Source organism: Panthera pardus, unplaced genomic scaffold (assembly GCF_024362965.1).
Source record: "Panthera pardus isolate Hobbes unplaced genomic scaffold, ASM2436296v1 HiC_scaffold_12, whole genome shotgun sequence".
Taxonomy (NCBI): domain Eukaryota; kingdom Metazoa; phylum Chordata; class Mammalia; order Carnivora; family Felidae; genus Panthera; species Panthera pardus.
Genome location: NW_026526677.1, coordinates 48,649,976 through 48,675,754, shown reverse-complemented (window position 1 = coordinate 48,675,754; position 25,779 = coordinate 48,649,976). Strand labels below are relative to the sequence as shown.

The following is a 25,779-nucleotide window of genomic DNA, read 5'->3' as shown; positions in this document are numbered from 1 at the left end:
CCAACTCATTTCTCCCACCAACCTCTCCCCAAAATGCCAAATCCAATTGCCTGCTTGACCTGTCCACTTAGATGACTAACAGGTATCTTAAACATGTCCAAACCATAGCTCCAATCTTTCTCCTCAAACTCCATTCCTCCTACAGTATTGAGTCTCAGTTAATGGAAATCCTACCTGTCCATTTGGCAGATCAAAACTCTGGATTCCTCTCCCTTCATGCCCCATATCCAAACTGTCAGCAAATCCTGAATGCTCACCACCTCCACTCCTACCACAGTATTATGAGCCACCATCATTGCTTGTCTGGATTATTTTAATAATCTCCTTCAGTCTCTCCTATTCCTCCTTAGCCCCAGTATGCTTCCTTGTTGCTCTTCAAACATGCTGGGCATGCTCCCAACTAAGGCTCTTAAGCACTGTCTGTTATTCCTTTTCCTGAAATACTCTTCCCACAGATACTCTAATGATGAATTCCCTCATCTTCATTAGGTCTTCGTTCAAGTGACTTCTCATCTGTTAAGCCTTTGTTGGCACCCTAATTAAAATCCCAATTCACTAACATTCTCTATTTTCTTTCCTTGCTTTATTTTTCTCCTTGGCACTTGTTACCATCCAACATATTAACCTCTTTCACTTATCTTGTTTTTTTTTTTTTTAAATTTTTTTAATGTTTACTTTTGAGAGTGAGTGCGAGTGCGAGTGGGGAACGGGCAGAGAGAGAGGGAGACACAGAATCCGAAGTAGGCTCCAGGCTCTGAGCCCGAAGTGGGGCTTGAACTCACAAACTGTGAGATCATGACCTGAGCCAAAGTTGGATGTTTAACCGACTGAGCCACTCAGGTGCCCCACGCTTATCTTGTTTTTTGTTTGTCTGTCTCCTCCACTAAAATATGCTTAATGAAGCCCAGGATTTCTGTCTTGTTCACTAGTAATTTTCCAGTTCCTAAAACAAGAGCTGGGCACATGGTTGATACTTTATTAATTTTTGTTCACTGCATACATGCAGGAATGAATTTTCTTGGAATAACTTTCTGGCTAGTTCACCAAGGAAAGTCTCTCCCCCGCCCCCCTCACTTACAGAGGCCAAAAACTATATTTTCTATCTCCATTGGAGCTCGTATATTTTCTAGTACAGTGAAATATAATCAAGTATTAGATGTCTATGGAATGCACGTATCCAAAGGGAACTATCTGTTTACTTTTTATATGTGTCATAAGGTCCCTATGCTCTTGAAAGATTTTCATCTGTTATAAAGCAAAAGCTAAAAGGTTGGCTGGTTTCTAAAATCCTTAGAAATAATAAAAATGTGATGAATATGAATTTACCAAATATTTCCACACATAATGAATCATATTCTTCATGGATTACTAACAAATTTGAAATGACAAAAGAACGACTAAAATTCCTCAAAAAGATAAAGCTATCCATTTTATGAGATTGTGATAAATGCCCTAGAGTACCATTAGAAGTCAGCTTGACTAAGTAGATAACCATTTCAAATAAATAACCATTAACCTACTTTGACCATAACACAAAATAGAATGCATTGGTCTTTTCTTAAAGCTATTCTTTAAACATTCACTAAATGGAATAGTTATTAACAAAAAAGAAAAAAAGCGCCAGTATAGTGTAAATCTGTATTAAGTAAAAACAATTCCATTTTTATTTATATCACTTTTTATTACAGAGGTTGGCTTTTACTTCATAACTGTATTATAAATCATAAGATGTTGTTATTCTTAATTCTAACAGCTCTCCTATAAGCATACAATGTCACAAGTTTAGAAAAAATTCATATTCCACTTTTCAAAGCAAAATGCAGTACTATGGTTAAAAAAAAATTTTTTTTAATATACTGAAAAGACTAAATTGCACACTTTAAAAGGATGGATTTTATGGCATGGTAATTAGATCTCAACTCAAAAAGTAATGCAGGGTATTGAGGAGGGCACCTTTTGGGATGAGCACTGGGTGTTGTATGGAAATCAATTTGACAATAAACTTCATATATTGAAAAATAAAATAAAAAAAAAGAAATGTCAAAAAAAAAGTAATGCAAAATACTAAGGGCAATTAACATCCATATTATGTAATAATTTTATCTTTTTAATCAGAGATTTTGCAATATATTAAGACTTTCAGATTTCTGGTTGAAGTAAATAAGCACCAAATTCTAATTTTAGTTTGGTTATACTTTTTGCTTATAGATTACCTGGCAATATTTACCTGAGAATATATATCTAGTATATCTTATGTCATCATTAAGATATACTTTAGAATAAAAACAACAAAAACCCAAAACCCAAAAGTGAAATTATATACAAACTTTACTCCTTATAATATTTTTTAATAAAAGATGAATCCCAAGGAAATAAAATATGATGAAGCTCTACTACTTATGATCATAACTTTGAGTTTACTATAATACACTGATATACTATCCCTCTTAGTGATTTTATACTATAATAATACACCAGGTTTTCATGCTTAATTTCAAAGACTGTTTTGTGTGTGTGTGTGTGTGTGTGTGTGTGTGTGTGTGTTCCTTAAATTTAGCTTTCATCATCCTTTTAAAATACTGAATTCTCCAAATCTCTGTTGGAAGACTGGAATTATTTTTAATATTTATTGCTTAATTGTTTTATTAAGTCAAATTATGAATTAAATATCAAAATTCTTATTAAAATACTTCATTATAATTAATAAACAATGTTTCTACAAAAAAAGAGAATATAATGTCACAAGTTTAGACAAAATTCATACTCCTCTTTTCAAAGCAAAATGTAGTACTAAAAATGTAGTACTAAAAAAATTTAAACCCCAACACTGCTGGTTAAAATAAGGTTTGTTCCAAGAGACAGTAATGTGGTGGTTTTGGTAAAATTTTTCTATAAATAATTTATCATTTAAGGGAATACTGTTTATTCATTACGGCAGCTAGAATATCTTTTGTGTAACAATTACGTATTTCACATGCTGAAAAGATGTGAGAAACCTAAAAATAAGCAGGAAATTTAAAACATAGGCTATGAATGTAACAGATGTTATAATAATGCTTTGAAATTTTATATTTTATAGTAGAAAACATTTTCACATATTTTATCTCACTGAACAGTACTTGCAAGCCTTTTTCTAACCTAAGATTATTCCTAATTCTAGCAGATGCCATTAAAGATACAAATTTATCTTAAACACTAAGTTTACTGAATTGTCTCACAATGACTTGCAGGGTCACCTTATCTCTTATACACACCATAAGCACATGCTACAACTTGCCCACTTATAGATTTTTTTCCTACTTATTTTTACCATGGACTACATGTACCAGTCGGATTCCCAGCTTCTATGTAATTTACATTCTATGTAGGTCACAGTCTCTGTGCTTCAATAACATGGGATAAATTAGTACTTACCATATCAATCTTCCCCAAAAGCACTATTGCTTTTTAAATGTATCCTGAGACAAAAATGCTAAAAATTATTAGATTACTGATTTTATGGGATGACTCCATACGCAAAATATTTAGGAAGTTCATCTTTTCACTCAGGTTGAATATGTCAGCCTCATCTTTGTGCACTCTTGATGCTTGATTCCCGTCTCTTCTACCTTGAAAAGACTTGTATCCAATATCCAAAATGTGCAAAGCTCATTTTCAACAATAGTATTTCACACTAAAACTCTTCCTACAGTATTTCTTTAAATATTCTGTTTAAAAAAGGATAAAAGGAGGAGCACCAAGTGGCTCAGTCAGTTAAGCATCCAACTCTTGATTTTGGCGCTGGTCATGATCTTACAGTTCATTAGATCAAGACCAACAACTGGTTCTGCAATGACAGTGCAGAGCCTACTTGGGATTCTCTCACTCATTCTCTCTCTCTCTCTCTCACTCTCGCTCTCTCCCTCCCTCTCTCTCTTTCTCTCCCCTGCTCACTCTCACCCTCTCTCTCTCAAAATAAATAAACTTTAAAAAAGTAGTATACAGTGTGTTTGTGTGTGTGTGTGCGTATTTTGTGTTAAATACGTTTATATTTTTAATAGGGAGGAGAAAAGGCCTGGAAGGTTATATACCAAAAGACTAGCATTTGTCTTAGCATTTGTCTCTGGGTCATGGGATTACGGTTTTCACATTCCATATAAAAATATGTGCATATCCAGAGAAAAATAATTTGCTAAAATGTTTACTCTTGCATTATCTTTATAACAAAAAGTTTAAAGTTTTAAAAAGTAAATAGTAATGTATCTGTATGTGTTTATTTATTAAACACTTACTAAGTGGCTGGACACATAGCATGTGTCACAGAAGGATAAGGTGCAGTTCTTTGTGTCAGGAAATTTATAATCTAGCTTAAGTGCTAAAACCAACACAGGTGAAATAACAGTAATAAGTGCAAAACAATATTGTAACATTTTGAAGTTCATATTTACAGTGTTGAGAAACTCTGAGAAGGGAAATCAGTGAGGTCCACAATAGTGAGCCGGAACTTAATAAATAGGACAGTCAGAGGGAAAGGGAAAGGGAAAAGAAGAAATCCAACAAAGAGACAAGTCAAAGCATCCAAAGAAAACGCCTTAGAAAAAGGCAGTATACTGGGGTGCCTGGGCAGCTCAGTCGATTAAGCGTCTGACTTCGGCTCAGGTCATGATCTCTTAGTTTGTGAGTTCAAGCTCCGTGCCGGGCTCTGTGCTGACAGCTCAGAGCCTGGAGCTTGCTTCAGATTCTGTGTCTGCCCCTCCCATGCTCATGCTTTCTCTCTCTCAATAATAAATAAATGTTAAAAAAAAAAAAGGCAGTATACTATGTACATACCAGCTTGAATTGTAGTATTTATCTATCCTGCCTATTTCATTTTCCTAATTTTAGTTCTTATATAACCTTTAAAAATATGAGCTAACCACTAAATTTTTAAGCTAGGCATACTTAACTAAAATTCATTTCCTATGTTCACACTATTAGTTGGTAACATAATTTATAATATACTTTTTAATATAAGAAACATGAGAATGATAATTTATTGAAGTTTTACTTTTTGGCATCTTTTATTTCAGTAATTCTTATTGCATATCTTCTTTAAAACACCTTTTACCCTCCAGTTAATATACAGTGAATAAATCACAGTTAATAAATTAATCATCATAAACTGAAGAATATGGTCACTGGCACTGAAATATGTTCATCTTTTATCCCCAAGACATAATTAACTCAAATCAACTGTTACAGAGTACTCAAGAATTCTCTGGTGTATCTTATAAAATGACTAAGAACATCTAGGACTGACTTAAAATATCAACATTATGAGAAATACTATTACGGTAAACCTTATCTCTGAAGAAAATGAAATAATGAGTACAAACTTCTGTATGAAGTGGGGAAACTACAGATAAGCTTCTTGTTTGTTTCCTTTCTAATAGGTTAACCAACTCAAAATTACGTTCTCATAAACTCAAGAAAATTATTTTGTGAACCACCAAAGTCAATGGTTCCTTTCAAAGTCCTTTCCCACTATGTGAAAATGGACGAAAAAGATTAGAAATGATAAAATATCATTTTTAAATGAAAAATTATATTAATATTATTTGGTGAGTTATATGATCATAGAAATTAAGCTTACAATTTCATAGGTTAAATAAAATGTACTTCCCTGGAATCCCTAATTTAGAAGTTTATATGCTGAGCACAAAGACTCAAGATTTCAGCTTTATTTTCTCAAAGAACACATGTTGAAACCTTAATGATCATGTAACATGGCATACTGAAACATTCCATAAAGATATAGGACATATGGTTATATTCAACATAGTGGTCTAAAAAGTATGCCTTATTCAGATGACTAAGAATAGTATCCTGTGGATCATAATTTGGGTAGAAACTTTGTATCTACTATGAGAAAAATTAAAATGTATCTTTAAAATCAGATGTGCCTGGAGTGCTTGGGTGGCTTAGTCAGTTAAGCATCTGACTTCGGCTCAGGTCATGATCTTACAGTTCATTGGTTCAAGCCCTGCATCAGGCTCTGTGCTGACAGCTCATAGCCTGAAGCCTGCTTCAGATTCTGTGTCTCCCTCTCTTTCTGCCTCTCCCCCACTTGCACTCTGTCTCTCAAAAATAAATAAACATTAAAAAAAATTTAATATAAAAAATAAAATAAAATCAGATGTAGTTATTAATATGATAGAATAATAAAAACACTATAGTACTAGAAGGTATCTACTTTATTTTACAAACAAGCAATCTCATGCCCAGAGACATGAAATTACTTGCCAGGATCATACAGCTCATTAAAGGTATAATGAGAATTAATAAGTCAAGTCTTATAATTCTTGGGCTAGTTTTCTCTTTCCAATGTCTTGTACTCATATACAACTTTTAAAAGAAATAGGTGCTAGTTTAAAGAAACTGTTTAGAACAGATGACATACAAAAAGTTAAACTGTAAATCTGGAAAGACGTTCACACTATTTTCCATTAAGTATATTTGCATGTAATAATCCTTATGTTAAACTGAAATAGCAATAACAGTTCTTGCTGCAGCCTTTCCTAGTGTAAAACTGTCAAAATTTAAGAAAAGGGATTTAATGTTGAAGGACTTTAGGAGCCTGTACTCAAAAGCTTCTCCTGTTGTTTTAATGTCTCATACTATTTTAAGCATATAATACCAATCAATCATACCTAATTAAGTGAAATGTTTTCCCTACAGAATGTATCTGTGATGGATGTCAAGGAGACTGTTAAGATTCAGCATTCTGTCCATTAAGCAGTTCTCATTTTAAAAGGGGGAGAGGATGGAGATAGGACCCTTTCACAAAAGGCATAATCTCCACCATTCCTACTATATCAAGAATCCTATGTGGATAATTGCATATGTTGCAAATTATCAAACAAACATTAGAAACTCAGGATGTATGTCCCTCAATTTTGATCATTGTCTGAATTGTTACTTATGCTACTTTTCACTAGACTCTCTTTGTTGAATGAGGTCTGAGGATTAGTCTCTAGAATACTATCAAATATAATGTTGACTGTATTACTAGCAAACCCACTTCTCACTTTTCTCTATTTGTAATTTCTAATTCAGTGAGATGGATAATCACGGACAAAACCCTCCTTGGCGGAATCAAGATTATTCCAAAGAGATATTCATCACAGTGTTATTCATGATATTGACAAAAGGGGAACTAAATGCCTATTAGGAGATGGATCAAGTATACTACATCCATATGGTCAATTAATGTGTAGACATTAATTAGATCTACATAGAGTTTTAGTTTTAAAAAACCCTTAATATTGAAACAAAATATATCAAACTATAATTTTTTTTCTGTTGTCTTACTTTTCTCCCAATATGTTCTAAATTTTCTACAATAAGCACAATTTAGTAGCTTGATAACCAGGAAAGGGAAAAGAGAAAAAAAGAAAAAAATGACTAGTCTATTCTTCAGATAAATCTATTGAACGTTTTATGTGATTTCCCCCACTGCTCCAAGTTTTGCCAACAAGAGATCAGTTTAGAAATCCATTTTTATTACTTCATTTTTCCAAATAAATTACTCAATCATTTGGAATTGTATTTTACTACGAGCATTTCAATTTATTTTTTTCTCACAAAGTTCAATAACTATTTAAATAACACTTGTTAAAATGTACAAACTCCATTCATTTGTAATGAATGTTTCCATAGTCATATATTGATAATAAATAATAAGACCAGTTCTGGTCTTATTCTTGACAATTCTTCTTGAACCAATAACACACTGATATAATTTTTGCAGCCTTGTAATAGATGCTTTAGTATTTGATATTGGTATTTGGTCTTTGGAGACAGACAGATTCAAGCTTTTTGACTTAGTACTTTAATGTCCCTGGGTAAGTCTTTTAGCCTCATCCATAAAATTGGAACGTTAAAACTTACCAAGTGCTGTTCTTGTAAGAATAAAATAAACTACATGTGAATTAAATAAAATGGAATAAAAGTGCTATAAAACTTTTAGCATAGTTCCTGGAACATGATAAGCCCTTCAATGTATCATAAACACTATAATCTTTTTTCCTATCCATTTTCATATCCAAGCTTTTTGCCTGGACTGCTCCATTTCCTTTACTCTAAGCCTTCCTTAGCTCTTGTTTTCTGAAAGGCCACTGAATCCTTGAAACTCGGTAAGACTTATTTCCACTGCCCTGTCTTTAATTATTAAGTCTATCATTGAATCAGTGCTTAACATAGGTACTTTGGAGTATCTTTATATTTAAATTTTGGTTTTGCCTCACACTAGATTGTTAAGCCAATTGAGATGAAGAAACAAATCCTATTCCTTCTATGTACTCCTTCTTTATTCCTCATCTTACTTCTCCAGTGTACCCTCAATCATTCCCCCTCCCTTTCTTTGATGACAATTTATTTGCTGACATACCAAATGTCTTTACTGTAAACTGCATCATTATTATTGGTTCATAAACACATTTTTCAACACACTAAAAATACTTTAAAATGATACAACTAAATAAAAAATTTAGACAGGTCTATCATTTTTTAGAGAAGTAATATAAAGCAACCTTACATCTGTTGTATTTTACTAATCCCTGAAAAAAATCTACAATTATATTTAGTCAAATAATTTTGGGAACCCATTTTCAAAAGTTTAATGAAAAGGTTTTGCTTGTGATTACTGATAGTATTACTGTATCTTGGAAAGATAAGAGCCAACATTTTTAAAGTTGCACAATTATACTTTGGATGATGTGTCCCTAAGTTCCTCCTCTTCAGGTTTCCAAATAATGTGTCATAGTATATTTGGTCTGAAGTAATTCAGACCAAATGAGAATTAAAAAGATCTATTTTTGAACTGATGATATGATCCAGTAACAGAAGAAAAACACATTTTTAAAAAAGAACATAGTTAACTTCACACCAAAAATGGGAAAAACATTAATGATGACCTAAAAGGAACATCATCTGAGTTTTAATATTATTTTAAAAAATCCTACCTCATTGTCCATGCCGTTTTTTTAGACCAATTCCAAAAAACATTAACTTTCTTTGGTGAGCACAGAAAAGCTGTCATACAATTCTGGCTAATACCTAACTACCTAAGTATAATTCTATAGGAGCCAGAACTCTTACAACTTATTTTCATTTTCAGAATCTTGGGAAAACTCGTAAGAAGCAGAATCTAACCTTCTGTAAGTTGATTATAAAACTAAATAAATTATAATATTTCGTTCACTTAAAATGGAAAATGAAAAAATATCTGAACTTAAAAAGAAAAAAAACTTTTTAAACACTGATTCCAAATACATAAGAACCTACATCTTGATTTCTAATGTTATTCTCTACTCAAATTAGCCAGGGATCCTTGGGAAAATGGCTGATTTCAAGGCCAAGGGCAGGGAAGAATATGATGAGCCTGGATCAGCTTGTTATGATAAAAAGTTAAAAAAAAATGCCTTAAAAAATGCTGGGGCCTTATCAAAAGAACACAGGAACCAACCTGAAGGGTACAAATCTATGACAATTTGTGCAATAAGACAATGAAAACCATTAATTAAATAGTATTGAAGGAAAAAGAAAGTGGAGTAAGTGAGTCTCTAGCTCAGATAGACAAGACAGAAAAGCTCTTGCTTAGTGCAAAATGTCAACTACCAACTGGTAAAGGTAGAGGGTGTGTGGGGTGAGAAATAATCATTTTGCAGCCATCAAAATAAAAATTGGAACAGGCAAGAATTATCACTAATGCTAAATCTAGGGGTGGGCATGATTAATGAGTAATAGAATATTTGCATAGTCTCAAAGTATCTTCCCACAGATGGCATTTTAGTTGCAAGACAAAAGACAACAACTAGACAATGGAAATATCTGACAATCACCTGACCAAGTTACCAAAATTAACATGGACACCAATAGAAACCAATATAAGGAACACACAGTATTTCAATTGTTGGCAGTAATCTAACTGCTGATGTATAACCTGAATCTAAAGATGAGAGACATCAGAAAAAACACACAATAATGGACAGCCTATTAAAAGAGGCCATGGGACCTGCATTATTCAAAAATGTCAATGTCATAAGGCAAAGAAAGGGTGATCAACTATTCCAGATAAAAAGAAACAAAGAGAAATGATAATTAAAAGCTGTATGTGATTGTGAACTGCATCCTATACTGGAGGGCAAAAAAGGTAGATCCGTAAAGAACATAAGCAAATATTATATTTACTTAGCTGCTCTGATGTTGGGTATATAAATATTTACAATTGTTATATCCTCTTGATGAGTTGACTACTTTATCATTATATAATGACCTTCTTTGTTTATTATGAGAGTTTTTAGATTAAAGTCTATTTTGTCTGACAAGTATAGCTACTGTAGCTTTCCTTTGGTTTCCATTTGCAGGAGATATTTTCTTCTACCCCTTCACTTTCAGTCTGTGTCTATCCTTAAAGCTAAAGTCTCTGGTGGGTAGCATTTAGTTGGGTCTTATTTTTTAAATCCTTTTAGCCACTCTAAGTCTCTGGATTGGAGAATTTAATCTGTCTACATTTAAAGTAATTAGTGATCAGTTTATATTTACTAATGCCATTTTGTTCCTTGTTTTATGGATATTTTGTAATCTGTTTCCTCCTTCCTCTCTTACTCTCTTCCTTTGTGATTTGATGTTTTCTGTAGTGGTATGCTTAGATTCCTTTATCTTCATTTTTAGTGTATCTACTATAGGTTTTTGCTTGTGGTTACCATGAGGTTTACATAAAACAATTTATAACAGTCTATTTTAAGTTGATAACAGTTTACATTAGAATATATTCTATGCTCTACATTTTACATCTCCCTCACCTAATCTAGGTTTTTGATGTCATAATTTATATCTTTTTGATCGTGTGTATCCATTAACAAATTTTTGTAGTTACAGTTATTTTTACTACTTTTGTCTTTTGGTCCCTTCATACTAAGCTTTATAAGTGATTAACCCACCATCTTTTACAACATTAGATATTTTTTACAAGTAAGATTTATACTTTAATATGTTTTCCTGTTACTAATTAGTACCCTTTCATTTAGGCTTAAAGAACTCTTTTTAACATTTCTTATAAAGCCAGTCTAGTGGTGATGAACTCCTTTAGCTTTTGCTTGTATGGAAAACTGTTTATTTCTCTTTCAATTCTGAAGGACATTTTTGTCAGGTGGAATATGTTAGATTGACTGTATCTTGACACTCCCTAGTATCCCACAAAGTTTCTGCTGAGAAATCTGCTCATAAGTATGGGGGTTCCCTTTTATGAACAAGTTGCTTTTCTCTTGTCCTCACCTCTTGACACTTCAATTATAATGTATCTTGGTGCTAGTCTCTTTGAGTTCATCTTTATTAGAACTCTATGGGCTTTAAGGATCTGTGTGTCTGTTTCCTTCCCCATGTTAGGAAAGGTTTTAGCCATTACTTCTTCAAATAAGTTTTCTTCCTCTTTCTCTCTCTCTTCTCCTTCTGGAATACCTAAATCACGAACATCGGCCTACTTAATGTGTCATTTAAATCCTTAAAGCTATGTTTACTCTTTTTCATTCTTTTTTCATTTTTGCTTTTTTGATTGGGTGATTTCCACTGCCCTGTCCTCAAGTTCACTGATCCCTTTTTCTCCTTCATCTAGTCTGCTGTTAAATCCTATTATGGTACATTTCAATGCAGTTATTATATGCTTCAGCTCTGACTTTTATTGGTTCTTTCTTAAGTTTTGTTTAAAATTCTACCCTTGTTCATTCATTCTTCTCCTGAGCTAAGTGAGCATCTTTTATGATCATTATTTTGAACTCTTGATCAGATAAATCTCTTATCTCCATTTCTCCTTTTTCTGAGTTTTATCTTGTTCTTTAGTTTGGAACATATTCTTCTGTCTCTCCACTTTCTTGACTCTCTTTGTTAGTTTCTAGGTATTCAATTAAACAGCCACCTCTCCTAGTCTTGAAGAAGTGGCCTCTTGTAGGAGGATGAATCTTATCATTTAATCTTGCTGTAGTTCTTGGCTGTCTCTCAAATCTTTGTAATTGTCCACAAACAGCCTACCTTATTCTTAGTGCTTCCTGTAGTTGAGGGTGTGCCAAGACCTTTCATTGTCCCAAAGAGAAGGACCTCAGCAACTAGATTCAGACTGACTGAAGGCCAGACTCTCAGGAAGCAACCTTAATGTATGCAAATATACCTCTTTCACTGAAAGACTTGGAGATGGGTGTTTCTCTCTGCTCCTTCTCACTGACTCCTGGGTGGAGATGGCCAGTTAAGAACTTTCTTTCTTTGCTACAGTCCTGTAGGAGTTGACAGCTTTAAGCTCTGCTGACCACCAGAGCCAGGAGATTAAAAGGGTGCATTCCTTGGGCAGCAACTGCAAATCTGAAGTGCCAGATATGTGCATAAGTTCTTTCCAGAGAGAAACTGGTAAAGTAAAGTGGGCCAGAGAGACAACACAGAGATGGTACCTGCTAGCTTCCTTGGTCTCCAGTACGGCCCCCAGAAATATGCTAAATTAGAGACCTGACCCTAAGGCAGCTTTTAAAGTATGCAAACAGGACTCTTTCAAGGAAAGACCGAGAGGTGGGCATTTCTCCCTGTTCTTTCCATGCTGAGTCATAGGGGCACAGACACAGTGAATTCTTATGAACCTGTTAAGAACTCTTTCTTTGTTTGCTATAGTTGATGGGTCTCAGGGACATAAGACCCATTATTTTTCAAAGTTAGGTGTTTTGGGTGTCCATCCTTCAGTGCAAGTCTTTAAAGTTGAGGCTAGATATTGGGTCCAAATCCTTTATGACTCAGGAAAATGCTAGTAGTTGTAAATTCCTTCCCAATCTCATGTTGCTATGCCAGGGGTAGGGTTTATGGTGAGAGTTTGTCTCAGATTTTCCTACTTATTTCAGTGTGGGTATTTTCTTGTTTGTAAAATGTGAGTTGCTAAACTCATTTCTAGATTTCTTTCAGAGGGAATCACTCCATGTAGCTGTAGATTTGGTGTGTCTGCGGGAGGAACTGATTTCAGGAGCTTGCTATGTCACCATAGACAGTGCAGGACCCCCCTACACTGTCTTAATGTATTACTTTTCTGTCAGTTATTTTGGGGCAAGAAGGGTTCGTAATGAAGGAGCAAGGAGGAAGACTTAAATAATCAGTTTCATTGGACAATTCTAGGGAGTTGTAAAGAGGTACTGTCAAGAATACGGAAATAAAAGAAAATACTGCTACTGCATTCCCAGAACCAACTTAAATTCCGAAGATAAACATAAAAATGAAAGGTCACCTAAAAGACATAGGTAGGCTCTTGGCTGGAGAATACTTTTAAACTGAAATGATCAAAAATGGGAATTTGATTAGTTATCTGTCGGCAACATCCACTCAAACACTATCCAAAACAGAAATGGCTATTGTCATCAACTTCTAAGATTTCTGTCCCCATTGACAACATAGAAACAATGGGCTAATTTCAAATAGAAACAATGGGTTATGTTAGTCTAGCAAGCATTAAATATTTGACATGGGGTGCCCAGGTGGCTCAGTCGATAAGCGTCCTACTTCAGCTCAGGATATGATCTCACGGTTTGTGAGTTCGAGCCCCGCATCGGGCTCTGTGCTGACAGCTCAGAGTCTGGAGCCTGCTTCAGATTCTGTGTCTCCCTCTTTTTCTGCTCCTTCCCTGCTCACACTCTGTCTCTCTCTCAAAAATAAATAAACATTAAAAAAAATTTTTTAAAAATATTTAGCATAAAGTATTCCTTAGTTTGATTCCACGCCAAAATGCTTCAGATTTTGATATGGCTTCCCACAATGATCTGACAACAAAGAAAGAATGTATTGATAATATGTGGTGCATATTTTGTTCTATGTAATCTTTTAATTTATCACTGTAACTTAATAAACTTGCAAGCTGGTTTTAATACATCAGTCTAATGAATGTGGATAATGTGACTCTGTGTCAGGAAAGGTGATTTATCTCCTCTTGTACTGCAAAATCAGATTTCTGCATCTAGAAAAGTCAGATATTAGGGTTTAATTAAAGTAACCCAAACGACAAATGCTCTTTTGTGAGGCCATTTTAGAAAAGCCAGTCCTTTTCCATGGCAGTGATACTCATTCACCTGCATGTAGCAGAAAGTACTGCAGATAATGCTGACTGGCTCAGTCAATATCCTCTGAACCCTTTTATAGTTTCCTTCTTGTACTATAGAGCTTTGAAATCAAAATAAACAAACACATAACAACAACAAAGAGTTTTTCTGATTCCTTTGCAGGGGGGTGGGATCTGTATGCAACTTGACGTCCACAAGGAAACAACACATATGAGAATTAAAGCAGAAGTCACCGGTGTAAGATCGTGAAACAAGCTGTACATGACATTAGATTTTTAGGGTAACATATAAAGGTTATATTGTCTAGTACCCAACATTGTAAGTGACAAGTGGTCAATGGGAGAAAAAGTATCTACTAAAATAGACTCAAACCAGGCAATTCCTAGTATCCAAAGTTGGTTCCCTGTTTATTCCTCGCCCATGAAATTACATAACCTCTGCAATTCATTGTCATAAATCCTTTTATGCATAGAGAAAGTAGGTCCAGTTGTCTGAAACTAAGAACCCCAACAAATACTCTTTGAGAAACCTAGTATTTCTTGTTTCAATGGTCTAGCCTATGAATTTCAGTCATGTTGATACTCCCGCCATTAACAATAATGAGTTGACACTTACTTGGGTGTTTAAAAAATAATATCAAGCATTGTGATAGGTGATCTATGAACATTATGATTAAATGCTTTACATTCTGTGAAAGATTGCTCAAGAAAAGGAGAGAAAAAAATCACACCTTCTACATGAGGGGATATAAATCTTCTTAATATACCAATTCATGAATATGCTATTATTAGAAATATTCAGATTCTGATCAATATTTTTTTTTTTTTTTTATTTATTTTTGGGACAGAGAGAGACAGAGCATGAACGGGGGAGGGGCAGAGAGAGAGAGGGAGACACAGAATCGGAAACAGGCTCCAGGCTCCGAGCCATCAGCCCAGAGCCTGACGCGGGGCTCGAACTCACGGACCGCAAGATCGTGACCTGGCTGAAGTCGGACGCTTAACCGACTGCGCCACCCAGGCGCCCCTGATCAATATTTTAAAAGAAAACAATTAAGGGGAGCCTGGGTGGCTCAGTCAGTTAAGCATCTGACGTCAGCTCAGGTCATGATCTCACAGTTCGTGAGTTCAAGCCCTGCATAGGGCTCTGTGCTGACAGCTTAGAGCCTAGAGCCTGCTTCAGATCCTGTGTCTCCCTCTCTTTGCCCCTCCCATGCTCACACTCTGTGTCTCTGTCTTTCAAAAATAAACATTTAAAAAAATGATTAAAAAAATAAAAGAAAACAAAGTATACTTTCTTTCTCTCTTCTCCAACAGTTTAGTGCCTCAGTCTTTTTAAAGTAGCCCAAAGAACTTAAACTTACAGTTTAACAAAAACAAATATGGCATTAAAAAAAAGATTCTTAAATGTTGTTCCTTTGTAGTTTGCCTAGAAGAGTGGTTGTACCTGTAGATTGATTTCTGCCTCATAGAAGGTTAGGCATGAGCAGTAATGTCGATCTGAGTCAATATCTGTCAGGACCACCACAAAAAATGTTGGCTGCTTCCTCTCTCTGGACAGCTGCCACCCACCAGGTTGACAAAACTAAAGGGAATAGAAAAAAATTGTCACATTTTAAAAGCATAATGAAAATTTATTATTTATAAATCTTTCTGAAATGTTACATATCACCCCATTGTAAAAAAATTTCCAGCTAATGTGATATGTTATCTCAGCCACTATATTTTTAAAAGTAGATTTATAACGTAGAACACTTTATCTAATGTACATATACATTTTATGAGGACAGCCTAGATTTTCCACAGATGCCCCTCATTCTGAGACATAGATTAGCATATGTAGGAACAAATCACATAAATGAAAAACTTTCCCACTTCAGAACAAATCATGAAATGAGTTGAAGATAAAGAGCTAAGTATCTATTGCTGGTAGGAAACAGAATTATTTCAAAATTCCTTCATCAATCTAAGAGTCTTCAATTCAATTCAATGAAAAAGATATCTTATTCATCAAGATAAGCCACATTATAGGCTATATAATATATTTACATGTATTTAAAAGAATAGAAATCATACAATGTATGCTCTTAGACCACAACAGAACTGAACTCGTAACAGAAAGATAGCTGAAAAATTCCCCCAAAATTTGAAGATTAAACAACACACTTCTAAATAACACACGGGTCAAAGACAAAATCTCAAAAGAAATTAAAAAATATTTTTAAATCAATGAAAATGAAAATACATCTTATCAACATTTTTCGAGATTCAGCAAAAGCAGTGCTTAGAGGAAAATTTATAGCATTGTATGTATATATTACAAAAGAAGAAAGATCTAAAATCAATAATCTAAGCTTCTATCTTAGGAAACTATAAAAAGAAGAGCAAATTAAATTCAAAGTAAGCAGGTGAAAAGAAATAATAGATTAGAGTAGAAATCAATTAAATTGAAAACAAAATTCAATAGAGAAAATCAAGAAAACATAGCTGGTTTTTTGAAAAAAAAAATCATTAAAATCAACAACCCTCTAGCCAGCTAACTAAGAAAAAAAAGTTACAAATTACTAACATCGGAAATTAAAGAGGCAACAGTACTACAGATCCCATGGACATTAAAAGATAATAAAGAAAGGTCTGGGGGAAGATGGCGGTGTAGGACGACGCTGGTCTCACCGTGTCCTGCTGATCACTTAGATTCCACTCATATCTGCCTAAATAACCTAGAAAACCACCAGAAGACTAGCAGAATGGATTCTCTGGAGCCAAGAGTAGACAAGAAGCCCATGGAAGAGGGCAGGAAGGGCAGAGAGGCCGTGCGTGCTACACGGACTGGCGGGAGGGAGCTGGGGCAGTGAAGGGGCAGCCCACCCGGCAAGGCAGAGCCCCCGAGTCTGGTTTGCAAAAGTGGAGCAGCCTGTGGAGTGTGTTCTGACAGCCAGAGGGACTTAACATCTGGAATGTTATAAGTCAACAGCTCTGCTCGGAGAGTGGGAGGGCTAGAAGACAATGGGAGGGAGAGGGGTTGAGACCCGGAGGACAGAGCTCAGCTTGGCAGGGAACAAAGGCACTGGCCAGCGTCATCTCCCTCACCCATCCCGCAGCCAAAATCCCAAAGGGAACCACTTCCCCTCATGGAACGTGCTTGCACGGCAAACACCCAATGCTGTGCTTCTGTGGATCCATCCCTCTGACCTCCCGCCCGGTGCCACAGGGCCCCTCCCGAAGCAGGCCACCAAAGGCAAAGCGACCTGAGTCTGCCCCTCCCACCCCTGTGCACCTTGCTGATCCACCCCGGCTAATACGCAGGTTCCCATCAAAGCAGCACCACAAGCCTGGCAGTGTGCAAGCAGCCCGGACAGGGGCCACACCACTCCACAGTGAGTCCTGCCCCTGGGAGAGGTGAAGAGAAGGTACACACCAGTATGACTGTGGCCCCATTGGTGGGCTGGGGGCAGACATCAGGTCTGACTGTGGCTCCGCCCACCAACGCATGTTACTCTATACAGCACAGGGGAAGAGCCATGCAGTTCCACGCCACTCCAGGGACTATCCAAAATGACGAAACGGAAGAATTCTCCTCAAAAGAAACTCCAGGAAGTAGCAACAGCTAACCAACTAATCAAAAATGATTTAAGCAATATAACAGAAAATGAATTTAAAATAATAGTCATAAAATTAATCGCTGGGCTTGAAAAAAGTATAGAGGACAGCAGAGAATCTATTACTACAGAGATCAAGGGACTAAGAAACAGCCAGGAGGAGCTAAAAAATGCTATAAATGAGCTACAAAATAAAATGGAGGCGACCACTGCTAGGATTGAAGATGCAGAGGAGAGAATAGGTGAATTAGAAGATAAAATTATGGAAAAAGAAGAAGCTGAGAAAAAGAGAGATAAAAAAATCCAGGAGTATGAGGGGAGAATTAGAAAACTAAGTGATGTGATGAAATGCAATAATATATGCATAATTGGAATTCCAGGGGAGGAAGAAAGAGGGAAAGGGGTTGAAGGTGTACGAAAAGAAATCATAGCTGAGAACTTCCCTGATCTGGGGAAGGAAAAAGGCATTGAAATCCAAGAGGCACAGAGAACTCCCCTCAGACGTAACTTGAATCGATCTTCTGCATGACACATCATAGCAAAACTGGCAAAATAAAAGGATAAAGAGAAAATTCTGAAAGCAGCTAGGGATAAACATGCTCTAACATATAAAGGGAGACTGATAACCCTCGTGACGGATCTCTCTACTGAAACTTGGCAGGCCAGAAAGGAATGACAGGAGATCTTCAATGTGATGAACAGAAAAAATATGCAGCCGAGAATCCTTTATCCAGCAAGTCTGTCATTTAGAATAGAAGGAGAGATAAAGGTCTTCCCAAACAAACAAAAACTGAAGGAATTCGTCACCACTAAACCAGCCCTAAAAGAGATCCTAAGGGGGATCCTGTGAGACAAAGTACCAGAGACATCGCTACAAGCATGAAACCTACAGACATCACAATGACTCTAAACCCATATCTTTCTATAATAACACTGAATGTAAATGAACTAAATGCGCCAACCAAAAGACATAGGGTATCAGAATGGATAAAAAACCAAGACCCATCTATTTGATGTCTACAAGAGACTCATTTTAGACCTGAGGACACCTTTAGATTGAAAGTGAGGGGATGGAGAACTATCTATCATGCTACTGGAAGTCAAAAGAGAGCTGGAGTAGCCATACTTATATCAGACAAACTAGACTTTAAATTAAAGGCTGTAACAAGAGATGAAGAAGGGCATTATATAATAATCACAGGGTCTTTCCATCAGGAAGAGCTAACAATTATAAAAATGTCTATGCACCAAATACAGGAGCCCCCAAATACATAAAACAATTACTCACAAACATAAGCAACCTTATTGATAAGAATGTGGTAAAGCAGGGGACTTTAATACTCCACTTACAACAATGGATAGATCATCTAGACACACGGTCAATAAAGAAACAAGGGCCCTGAATGATACATTGGATCAGATGGACTTGACAGATATATTTAGAACTCTGCATCCCAAAGCAACAGAATATACTTTCTTCTCGAGTGCACATGGAACATTCTTCAAGACAGATCACATACTGGGTCACAAAACAGCCCTTCATAAGTATACAAGAATTGAGATCACACCATGCATACTCAGACCACAATGCTATGAAGCTTGAAATCAACCACAGGAAAAAGTCTGGAAAACCTCCAAAAGCAAGGAGGTTAAAGAACACCCTACTAAAGAATGAATGGGTCAACCAGGCAATTAGAGAAGAAATTTTAAAATATATGGAAACAAACGAAAATGAAAATACAACAATCCAAACGCTTTGGGATGCAGCAAAGGCAGTCCTGAGAGGAAAATACATTGCAATCCAGGCCTATCTCAAGAAACAAGAAAAATCCCAAATACAAAATCTAACAGCACACCTAAAGGAAACAGAAGCAGAACAGCAAAGACAGCCCAAACCCAGCAGAAGATGAGAAATAATAAAGATCAGAGCAGAAATAAACAATATAGAATCTAAAAAAAGTGTAGAGCAGATCACTGAAACCAAGAGTTGGTTTTTTGAAAAAAATAAACAAAATTGATAAACCTCTAGCCAGGCTTCTCAAAAAGAAAAGGGAGATGACCCAAACAGATAAAATCATGAATGAAAATGGAATTATTACAACCAATCCCTCAGAAATACAAGCAATTATCAGGGAATACTATGAAACATTATATGCCAACAAACTGGACAACCTGGAAGAAATGGACAAATTCCTAAACACCCACACACTTCCAAAACTCAAACAGGAAGAAACAGAAAACTTAAACAGACCCATAACCAGCGAAGAAATTGAATCAGTTATCAAAAATCTCCCAACAAATAAGAGTCCAGGGCCAGATGGCTTGCAGGGGAATTCTACCAGACATTTAAAGCAGAAATAATACCTATCCTTCTCAAGCTGTTCCAAAAAATAGAAAGGGAAGGAAAACTTCCAGACTCATTCTATGAAGCCAGCATTACTTTGATTCCTAAACCAGACAGAGACCCAGTATAAAAAGAGAACTACAGGCCAATACCCCTGATGAAGATGGATGCAGAAATTCTCAATAAGATACTAGCAAATCGAATTCAACAGCATATAAAAAGAATTATTCACCATGATCAAGTGGGATTCATTCCTGGGATGCAGGGCTGGTTCAACATTCGCAAATCAATCAATGTGATACATCACATTAATAAAAGAAAAGATAAGAATCATATGATCCTGTCAATCGATGCAGAAAAAGCATTTGACAAAATTCAGCATCCTTTCTTAATAAAAACCCTCGAGAAAGTCGGGATAAAAGGAATATACTTAAACATCATAAAAGCCATTTATGAAAAGCCCACAGCTAACATCATCCTCAATGGGGAAAAACTGAGAGCTTTTTCCCTGAGATCAGGAAGACAACAGGGATGTCCACTCTCACCGCTGTTGTTTAGCATAGTGTTGGAAGTTCTAGCATCAGCAATCAGACAACAAAAGGCAATCAAAGGCATCAAAATTGGCACAGATGAAGTCAAGCTTTCACTTTTTCCAGATGACATGATATTATACATGGAAAATCCGATAGACTCCACCAAAAGTCTGCTAGAACTAATACATGAATTCAGCAAAATTGCAGGATACAAAATTAATGTACAGAAATCAGTTGCATTTTTATACACCAATAATGAAGCAACAGAAAGGCAAATAAAGAAACTGATCCCATTCACAATTGCACCAAGAAGCGTAAAATACCTAGGAATAAACGTAACCAAAGATGTAAAAGATCTGTCTGCTGAAAACTATAGAAAACTTATGAAGGAAATTGAAGAAGATATAAAGAAATGGAAAAAGATTCCATGCTCATGGGTTGGAAGAATAAATATTGTCAAAATGTCAATACTACCCAAAGCTATCTACACATTCAATGCAATCCCAATCAAAATTGCACCAGCATTCTTCTCGAAGCTAGAACAGGCAGTCCTAAAATTCATATGGAACCACAAAAGGCCCCGAATAGCCAAAGTAATTTTGAAGAAGAAGACCAAAGCCGGAGGCATCACAATCCCACACTTTAGCCTCTACTACAAAGCTGTAATCATCAAGACAGCATGGTATTGGCACAAAAACAGACAAACAGACCAATGGAATAGAACAGAAACCCCAGAACTAGACCCACAAAAATATGGCCAACTAATCTTTGACAAAGCAGGAAAGAATATCCAATGGAAAAAAGACAGTCTCTTTAACAAATGGTGCTGGGAGAACTGGACAGCAACATGCAGAAGGTTGAAACTAAACCACTTACTCACACCATTTACAAAAACAAACTCAAAATGTATAAAGGACCTGAATGTGAGACAGGAAACCATCAAAACCCTAGAGGAGAAAGCAGGAAAAAAAAACCTCTCTGACCTCAGCTGCAGCAATTTCTTCCTTGACACATCCCCAAAGGCAAGGGAATTAAAAGCAAAAATGAACTATTGGGACCTCATGAAGATAAAAAGCTTCTGCACAGCAAAGGAAACAATCAACAAAACTAAAAGGCAACCAACGGAATGGGAAACGATATTTGCAAATGACATATCTAACAAAGGGCTAGTATCCAAAATCTATAAAGAGCTCACCAGACTCCACATCGGAAAAACAAATAATCCAGTGAAGAAATGGGCAGAAAACATGAATAGACACTTCTCTAAAGAAGACATCCGGATGGCCAATAGGCACACGAAAAGATGCTCAACGTTGCTCCTCTTCAGGGAAATACAAATCAGAACCACACTCAGATATCACCTCACGCCAGTCAGAGTGGCCAAAATGAACAAATCAGGAGACTATAGATGCTGGAGAGGATGTGGAGAAACGGGAACCCTCTTGCACTATTGGTGGGAATGCAAACTGGTGCAGCCGCTCTGAAAAACAGTGTGCAGGTTCCTCAAAAAGTTGAAAATAGACCTACCCTATGACCCAGCAATAGCACTGTTAGGAATTTACCCAAGGGATTCAGGAGTGCTGATACATAGGGGCACTTGTACCCCAATGTTTACAGCAGCACTCTCAACAATAGCCAAATTATGGAAAGAGCCTAAATGTCCCTCAACTGATGAATGGACAAAAAAATTGTGGTTTATATACACAATGGAGTACTACATGGCAATGAGAAAGAATGAAATATGGCCCTTTGTAGCAACGTGGATGGAACTGGAGAGTGTTATGCTAAGGGAAATAAGTCATACAGAGAAAGACAGATACCATATGTTTTCACTCGTATGTGGATCCTGAGAAACTTAATAGAAACCCATGGGGGAGGGGAAGGAAAAAAAAAAAAAAGAAAGAGAGGTTAGAGTGGGAGAGAGCCAAAGCATAAGAGACTGTTAAAAACTGAGAACAAACTGAGGGTTGATGGGGGGTGGGAGGGAGGGGAGGGTGGGTGATGGGTATTGAGGAGGGCACCTTTTGGGATGAGCACTGGGTGTTGTATGGAAACCAATTTGACAATAAATTTCATATATTAAAAAAATAATAATAAATAATTAAAATATTTATTGTTCATCAAGGGCATTTTAAACTGAAACTGGCTTTTTTTTTTAGAAAAAACTGCAAATGTGCAGCTATGAAGAATACAATGACTACAAGTATAGTTTGGGGCTTGCTGGATTCATTTCTATTAAGGTGCCAGCAGTTTTACCCACCATTACTTTTGCACCATCAATGTAAATGTCAACAAAGTGAAAGAAACCACTAATTATTAGTATTATTATTATGAAAACAGTTTTGACCTCTGGAACTCTATGATTCTGTGTAACACACTTTGAGGGCTGCTGTTCTGGAATATGAAATCCTTTTGATGGCCACAAGAAAGCTTAAGACATATGGTCATGGAATTTGGATAGATGGATTGATGAAGAGAAATATACACATAAAGAAAATTACAAGCCAACTTTTCTGTACCAAATTGGTAGAGTAGATGATAAGTTCTAGGGAAATAGATAAGAAGAGATAATTAATTTATTAATTATTATTTTTAAAATGTATAAAATGGCTTTGGAACACAGTAGAGGAACTTCATGATTCTTGGGTCTGGAGGGTTCTGGATATCCTGGGAAGTTAAAGAGAAGTCTTCATAGAATAAATGCTATTCAAGTACTCAGTAAATATTTGTTGGATTAATTACTATTTTGAAATAAAAATGTAAAGAAAAATGTTTTCACTTATTTGCTTATTAGTGTGTTTTTAAGTCTGTCATGCTATTCCTATGACATCTGCTTATGGAAATGAGTCTGGTAGAATTTTTCCTTTGGTAGAGAAGCTCTGAACACGATGACTGTCTCTGTCCAAATGTAAGAAACTATCCAGATCTCTTTTTTTGATGTCTCTTTAGACTCAGTCAGGGAGGCAATGGGGCAATGTAAGGAGAGGCAACATTAAAAAAAGGGGTGGGGGGAGCCTGGGTGGCTCATTCGGTTGAGACTCTGACTTCAGCTCAGGTCATGATCTTGCAGTCTGAGTTCGAGCCCCACATCAGGCTCTGCTGACAGCTTGGGGCTTGGAGCCTGGAGCCTGCTTCAATTCTGTGTCTCCCCCTTTTTCTGCCCCTCCCTGCTCACACTCTGTCTCTCTCTCTCTCTCCTCTCTGTCAGAAAAATACCTAAACATTAAAAAAAAAAAAAAAAAAAAAAGAAAGGAGGGGCAGGTTTTGGAAGAAATTGATACAGAGGAGAAAGAAACTGTTGTAGATATGATGACAGAAACAGGTTAGATCCAAGTGGGTTAAATTCACAAGAAGTAATGTTTACTTCACTGAATTATATGGCAAGGGCTATTCTGAGCACATTGCATGTGTTAACTCATGTAGACTTCTCAAGAAAACTAGCAGGTAGGTACTAATAGTCTACCTTTTACAGATGAGGAAACTGAGGCACTGAGAGGTTAAATAAATTGCTCAAGATTACACTTATTAAGCAGAATAACAGAAGGTAATCTGGCACAGAAAGCTGCTATATTGGTGAGCTCATTTCTGTTTTTGTTCCATCTCTTGAATAATACTGCTAATCAACGTATATACTTTTTCAGATTTTTGAAAATGGACTTTAATTTTTAAAGCAGTTTTAGATTCACAGCAAAATTGAGCAGAAGGTACTAAGAATTCCTATATATTCCCTGTTCCCAAAACCAGCCTCTCACACTATCAATATCCCCAACCACTGTGGTGCATTTGTTAAATTGATGAACCTTTATTGATTGACACATCATTATCACCCAAAGTCCACAATGTACATTAGCATTCACTCTTGGTGTTATACATTCTGTAGGTTTTGACAAAAGTATAATAGCGTGTATCCACCAATATAGTATTATACAGTATCATATGTATATAGTATTATATAGTATTATAGAATTATACATACATTTTCATGCAGTATTATACAGGTTCAGTGTCCTTAAAATCCTCTGTATTCTGCCTATTCATGTCTACAATGCCTTCAGTTTCAGGTAAACATTAATCTTTTTTGCTGCCTCCATAGTTTTGCATTTATCGGAATGCCATGTAGTTGGAATCATACCATATTGTAGCCCTTTTGGAAAGTGGTCTTTCACTTAGTAATACACATTTAAGGTTCCCACATGCCTTTTCAAGGTTTAATTGTTCATTTCTTTTTAGCACTAAAGAATATTCTATTGTCTTGGATATCCCACAGTTTATTTATCCATTCACCTACTGAAGGACATCTTGGTTGCTTTCAAATTTTGGCAGTTATGAATAAAGCTGCAATAAACATTCATGTGTAAGTTTTTGTGTGAACATATACTTTTAACTCCTTTGGGTAAATACCAAGGAGCACAATTGCTGGATTTTATGCTAAGAATATGCTTAGTTTTGTAAGAAAGTATCATACCATCTTCCAGAGTGGTTGTCCATTTGGCATTCCTACCAGCAATGAATGAGAGTTCTGTTGCTCTACATCCTTGTTAGCATTTGGCTTTATTAGTATTTTGGATTTTAACCATTATGATAGATTGGTAGTAATATCTCATTGTTTTTTAATTTGCAATTCTTTAGTGACACAGGACGTTGAATTTCTTTTCATATGTTTTTTTTTTCCTGTGTATCTTTAGTGAGGTATCTGTTCAGATCTTTTGCCTATTTTTTGAGTTGTTCATTTTCTTATTGTTGACTTTTTAAGATTTCTTTGTATATTTTATTTTATTGTTTTGAATTATTTTATTTTTTATTTTAGAGAGGGAGAAAAAAATGTTTTTTTTAATTTTTTAAGTGTTATTTATTATTGAGAGACAGAGAAAGACAGAGCATGATCAGGGGAGGGGCAGAGACAGAGGGAGACACAGAATCTGAAGCAGGTTCCAGGCTCTGAGCTGTCAGAGCCTGATGTGGTGCTTGAACTCATGAACTGTGAAATCATGACCTGAGCCAAGGTTGGACGCTTAACCAACTGAGACACCCAGGTGCCCAGAAACTAATGTTTCTTTATTTTGAAAGAGAGAGAGAGAGAGAGAGACCTGGGGAGGAGCAGAGAGAGAGAATCCCAAGCAGGCTCCAAAATGTTAGCACAGAACCTGATGCTGGGCTTGAGATCTCACAATGGTGAGACCATGACCTAAGCTGAGACAAAGAGTTGGA

The 25,779-nt window shown here is 36.0% G+C and overlaps 1 protein-coding gene across 5 annotated transcripts in view; it reads right to left on the bottom strand.

Annotated features, from left to right (window-relative positions):
• SBF2 (SET binding factor 2) overlaps positions 1–25,779 on the bottom strand; it is a 479,282-nt gene that overhangs the window by 252,867 nt on the left and 200,636 nt on the right. For 4 of the 5 annotated variants that reach the window (XM_019456278.2, XM_019456281.2, XM_019456279.2 and 1 more), the window contains exon 3: positions 15,543–15,680. The exons of the other annotated variant lie outside the window; for it this stretch is intronic. In XM_019456278.2, coding sequence (XP_019311823.2) covers positions 15,543–15,680 — 138 coding nt within the window. The remainder of the gene's footprint in view (positions 1–15,542; positions 15,681–25,779) is intronic. 5 annotated transcript variants of the gene reach the window in all.